General features: G+C 46.4%; 1 protein-coding gene across 1 annotated transcript in view; it reads right to left on the reverse strand.

Annotated features, from left to right (window-relative positions):
* FKBP8 (FKBP prolyl isomerase 8) overlaps positions 1-5,965 on the reverse strand; it is a 283,682-nt gene extending 277,717 nt beyond the window's left edge. Inside the window, exon 1 of the mRNA XM_082257659.1 lies at positions 5,648-5,965. Coding sequence (XP_082113785.1) covers positions 5,648-5,945 — 298 coding nt within the window. The 5' untranslated portion in view covers positions 5,946-5,965. The remainder of the gene's footprint in view (positions 1-5,647) is intronic.
* Positions 5,966-6,286: the final 321 nt, after the last annotated feature.

A 6,286-nucleotide genomic window follows, 5' to 3' on the forward strand; every position in this document is an offset into this window, starting at 1 on the left:
ATACGTTGAGTGCTGCTGATTTAGTTACATTAATTTTATAGTTAGAGAACCCACTATACGTTTTCAGGGCGTCTAGAATATTTGGTAGTGAAAGAGGAGGGTTAGTAGCAAAAAACAGCAGGTCGTCCGCAAACGCGGCCACCTTGTGTTGTTCCCCCCCGCTTTGGATTCCCGCTATATCCGGAGAACTCCGAATTCTACACAGTAGGGGTTCCAGGCACAACACGAATATAAGCGGAGATAAAGGGCACCCCTGCCGTGTGCCATTAGAGATAGGGAAGTAGCTTGACCTCCATTTACCCTAACCGCCGCCGTAGGGACCGTATCAAGTGCCAGTATAAATTGCAGCATTTGCGGTCCCAGGCCTATATATGACAGGGTGCCCCGGATAAAATCCCACGCCACCCTGTCAAAGGCCTTTTCCGTATCTGCTGCGAAAAGAACCATCTTCTTCCGTGATGTACGTTCCAAATGTATTAGATCTATGGCTCGAATTGTATTATCCCGGGCCTCCCGGGTAGTAATAAAGCCCACTTGGTCAAAATGGACCAGGTCTGCCATATATGGTAGGAGCCGATTTGCTAATATTCTTGCGTATAGTTTCGTGTCTACATTTATCAAAGATATCGGGCGATAGCTACCACAACACAGGGGGTCCTTCTCTTCTTTAAGTAATAAAGTAATATGCGCCCATAGAGAATCCAACGGGAACGCCGCTCTTCTTCCCACTTCATTGAAATGGGATAGTAGGGGGTTCTTTAAACGCTCCCCAAATTTCTTGTAGTAACTTAAAGTAAAGCCATCTGGGCCAGGTGCCTTATGTGCCTTGGTCTGAGATCGCAGCGGCCAGCTCTTCCCCCGATATCTCGCCTTCCAATGTCAATACTTGGTCTTCTGAAAGAGTACGCATGCCCGAGTCTCGTAAATACTCCTCTATCTGCTTCCCCTTTTCTGGACTTTTCTTACTCCCCATTTCCGGTAGGTTATATAGTGACCGATAGAAAGAGCAGAACTCTTCTGCTATGTCAGCTGAAGTGTGAACCTCCCCACCTTTTGTATTTCTAAGACGTAAAATTTGAGTTCGTCTTTTTGGGCCCCTCAATGCTCGTGCCAGCATCGCCCCTGGTTTATTTGCATATTCATACAGGTGTCTTTTCAACCATAACATATTTCGTACTGTCTTTTGAAAAAGTATCTGATTCAATTCCTCTCTTACCCGCATGAGAGGGAGCAAGTGGGCTTCCGCAAGCGTTCTCTTATGCTGCCTACTCAACTGTTCGATTTTAGTTAGATATTCTTTAATTTTCTCTTTTACGCTGTGCACCCAACTGTATCAGTACCCCTCTTATCACGCACTTGTGCGCTTCCCAGACCGTGGAAGGTGAGAGCGACTCCGATATATTTTCTATAAAGTAGTTGTGTAACGCCTCATCTATCTTCCCCTCCGCTTCCGGGGGTTGTAATAAGGCCTCATTTATACGCCATGATCTTGGACTACAGTTTTTCGATTCCCATTCTATACTCACATACACCGGGAAATGGTCAGAGATTGAAAAATCTCCGATATCTGAGTCTGTCACTAACGGCAGGTCTGCCTGGGTAACCAGAATTCTGTCTATCCTACTATAAGCCTTGTGGATTGGAGAATAGAAAGTGTAATTTCTCTCTCCCGGGTGCATCAACCTCCATGGATCGATGAGGCCCAGGAGGGAGATCTCTTTTTGCAGCCTTCGTAATTTAGCAAATGACATATATGAGCTTCTTTTGGAGGTATCTAACAGAGGTTCTGGGGCATAGTTAAAGTCACCTCCCATCACTAAGTGCCCTTCCCGGAATTCCAAGACAACCGGAATCATTTTCTGTAAAAACATTACATGCTCATAGTTGGGAAAATAGACATTTACGAGGGTTACCTCGACCCGTCCTATCCACCCCTTCACCAACACGAACCTACCCATTGGGTCAGCCAATTCTTCTTTTAGGGTCCACTTCACAGCATTTGATATTAAGATGCTCACACCCTTTGATTTGGCAATAGGGGATGTAGCGTGGTAAACCCATGGAAAGTCTTTATTGTACAATTTTGGAACTGCATCTTTGCGGAAGTAGGTCTCCTGAATGAAAGCTATTTGTGTAGCATCTCGTTTTAGATCCCCCATAAGTCTCCTACGCTTCTGTGGGGTTGATAGTCCCCTCACATTATAGGTCGTGATCTTACAACCTGCTGTCCCCCCCTGGGTCGCTCCACCTCCAGCCACCATTGTGGACGGTCCCCCGCCCCCCACGGCCACACAAGCTATGCAAGGCAAGAAAAAGCAGGACACAGAAAAAAAAAAAAATTTTAGCAAGAAAAGAAAAGAAACCCCCCTTCACCCACACAAGTATGTATATACTATTTAATTCCCACTACCCCTACCCCCCTCTAATGGTTATCTAAACCAGCGCAACCAGGCGCTATCTACTGAGGGTGCCGTGGTTCCCAAAACCCCGCGAGCAAGCCACTGTACCTGGACACTCTCCTTCAAGAACAAGAGAAGATAAAAAAAAAAAAAAGAAAAAGCTAAGCTCCAAAAATTGCAGCTAAGAAAATGGGCTCTACTCCCTCTCACCCCTACCGTGATGTAAGGATGTAGTCCCTATCCTCTCACTGACGGACAGTAAAATTATAGGTTTTAAGTGTCCAGCTAGAGGAGCTCTGCCTCGGTGGGCGATCGCCTCCTTTCACATAATGTCAATGTCCTACCCCCCCCCCCCCCGCCCCAGAGACCCCCTCTTACACCTCCCAATCTAACGGACCCTAAGTATGATAATGAACACACTCTAGGTTTGACTTTCCCAGCCTTTCCTCCTGCAAAAGGTGGCGCGGCCCTGTACGGCCAAGACGTCACCCCTCTCCCCTAGGGGAGCGGTTCTCTCGAGGCCCATATGCGCCCCTGGGTTGGAGTCAAACTACCCCGAGCCAGGTCGCAGATGAAGGGGACTTGATTGCTACATAGTCAGATCCCCTGCTTGTACCTTCTACTCCTATCCCTCTATGGGTTCCCCTCCCCCTCCCCCCAACTCCCCTCCTGAGGGCCCCGGGGCCCACTCACCCCCCCTTCTACAAAACATTTACCCTCCCCTCTACTCCATCTTAACCCTTCGGACTTGAGCTAGGTCCTGGGAAGATCTCTCTTACTCACTTCTAGTTGCTGTTAACCATAGCTATTCCCTGAGTCACTATACCCTCTGTATACACCCTAATAGTGATTTAAATTCGGTATTATTAGGTCTCACATATCTTCTTTGTGTTTTAAGCGTGTCCCGCATAAAGTGAGGGAACACGCTCAAGTTACCTCTACCTCAGTGCCCCTTTCCCTCGTGACCCTTAAGATCGTGCCCCGGCCCTCCAAGGCTGGCGGGGGCACAAAGACAAGCAAAAAAAGAGAAAAAAAAAACCCTTGTGAAATTATAGTTGATCTCTACGGATACAAATATATAATATCTAATTTTCCTGTGAAGCAAAAAATCCAAAAAAACACACACCACAGTTCCCCCATAAGAAAAACATGATAAAATAAAACACATCACACAAAGAGTAACCCCCCCCCCAATCCCCTACGAGGGTGACTCAGATGGTAAGGACAAAAAAAGGACAAAAAATAACAGAAAAAAATACAGAAAAAAAAAAAAAAACGCCCATTTCTCAACACAGCAAATGTTCGGGACGGGTGTGGGGATACCAGGGACCTCCACACATCTTAACTTTCCCCCCTCCCAAAAAAAGAGGGAGAGGAGGAGATAGGGAGAACCCCAAAAATGAAACAAGGCATGGGAAAAACCGGGAAGAAAAAAAAACCGAAAAAGACCATGGAATAGGCCAGGAACCTGTATGCAACACTTTTAGGTTCGTTATATTATTGTCTCCTTGTCCTGAGCGTCTGTTTTGCTCCCACACCTATCTACTCCAAATTTCACCCATGTTGTGTGGTTCAATTCATGTGGTAGTTCACGGAGTTTCCTAGGACATCTAACCAGTCACTCACATGGATTGGGGCACACCCCAAAAATGTAAAGAGCGCGGGAAGCTGGTCTGGCCATTTCAATAAGAACGTTTCTCTGTCTTTCACCACTTTCAAATGGAAGGGGTGTCCCCAAAAATAGGTTGCTCCCACTTTTCTTATGACCTCTAGGAGGGGGTTTAATTGCGGATCTCATCTTTAGGATCCCCCGTGAGAGATCTGGCAACAATTTCAACTGAGAACCTTCATACTCGATCTGCCCTTTTGCCCATGCTTGTCTCATTAGGTCTTTAAGTGAAAACAGGTGAATCCTAATCAAGACATCTGGGATTAGATCTGTTCCCGTCCTTCGGGGCGCTTTAACCCTGTGCACTCTGTCAATTTCCATTTTTTCCTTTTGGGGTCTCTCCAACAGACCATTCAAAATACCCACTACCGTGGTTCTGAGCTCTGGGCCCTTTACGGATTCTGGCAAGCCCCGCAGTCGAATATTATTCCTCCGGCTGCGGTTCTCACCATCATCCTGCTACAGCCGCAACCAGGTGACTTGTTTTTGCAGCTGTGCTCGTGAACTTTCTAATACAGAGATTCTGACTTCAAAATCACATTGTACCTACTCTGTATTCACCAGTCTGCCTTCAATTTGATCAACTTTTTGTTTTAAACCACATATTTCCATTTTAATGTCACTCACGATTGCTGCAGCCATATCTTGGATATCCTGTTTCGTCGGGATCAGCTTTACAAACTCACCCCACTCCGCTGTTGATGGTATTTGGGGCTGTTGCGGCATAGTCAGGGACTCTTTGGGCTCTTTGTTCCTGCGATATATCCATTACTAAAGGCTTCTTCCCACCAGAAGAGACCCCAGTAGATTGAGTGTTTGTAACTTTGGGCCCTTTCTGCTGAACTGCCATTCCTGAGTTTGTTTGGTGTTTCTGTGATGCCTTGATCCCGCCAGTACTTCGTGGTGCCACTGTGCGTCTCAGAAAATAAGAGGTAATGTCTGTCCTTCTCTCTAGGGCTTGCTTCGGCTCCGGGCTGGCTGCTTGAGTCATATATACGGGGGAGACCAGCGACCTCCGCATCTACTGTCCCAGCTGGCACTCAAACCCGGCTCTCCTCCTCCTAAGCCCTTCAGCTCACACCGACCCGCACGGTCTTTCACCCTATGCTGTACCTCTCTCACTCTGAGGCAGGGTCCCGCACTTTCAGCGTATGACCGCCTGTTTCCTTGCCACCACCGCTGCTTTATGGCTCCCCGAGCCTGGATTTCCCCATTACCGTCTTCCGTGAGCCTCGGGCCCCGCTCTGCACCTAGCGGGGGGGAGAGCCGACTCACTCACTGCACGGCGCTCTCCTCCACCACGCAGAGCTCCTCACTGCTCGCCTCTCACGGCGCCATTGACGAACCACGCCCTTTCCCTCTTCATGTTCTTTCATTTTTTACCTTGCGCTAAAAAAAATAGGTAATGGAATCCAATGGGTAACTGTAAGACAGACAGCCTGTTCCTCATTATCTCATATTAGCATTTTCCCATTCTGTGATCCCTGTTGGAAATAGACTCAGACACAGCTGTACAGACTGGATGGAATAGTAAATTATAACTGAATAAATTACAGGGGATGAATAGGAATCAACTTACCTAAAATATCTATCCAGTCGTCTTGTTCATTTTCAAATGCATCATTGGACTTTTCCTCTTTTTCTTCATTATGAGTTTTGCCATATTCTTGGCCCTCAACAGTTTCCAATAATGGAAGATCACTCAGGTCATCATCTTCTCCAGTGCTGTCAATGATCTCAAACTCCTCAGTGCTGTCCAGAAGGGATGTTCTGGCTCTTGGTTGTGACTCATTTTCAGAAAATTGTGCACTATCAGATCCATCATCGTGCATTGGTGAATCGTCTACATTGTAAAGTTGTTCATCTGCAGAGGCCATACTCTAGACGAAGTGAGGATGAAACCTATAGGGAAAAAAAATAAAATGAACACTCGTTTTACAAAACAATGTTTTTATTTCCAGAGTCTGACCATATGATATCCTACCATAAACTTCAAATGTTTTTTTTAGTCAGGCAAAGTTAGATTCTATGGGGACAGTAAAGCAATATCATGCCATGAAAGTTATATTCCTGAAAATTTCTGTATGCAGGATCCTCCACAATGGTCAAGTGCTTGAAAGCAAAACATTATCTGCTAGGTGGAGGGGACCTTCGGCATAGTGTGCATGTATGCACAGCTAATTGCACATTATGGCAGATTTACCTCCAAGGGTGCTCC

The sequence above is a fragment of the Pelophylax lessonae genome (genome assembly GCF_965119305.1).
Source record: "Pelophylax lessonae genome assembly, chromosome: 1".
NCBI classification, from domain to species: domain Eukaryota; kingdom Metazoa; phylum Chordata; class Amphibia; order Anura; family Ranidae; genus Pelophylax; species Pelophylax lessonae.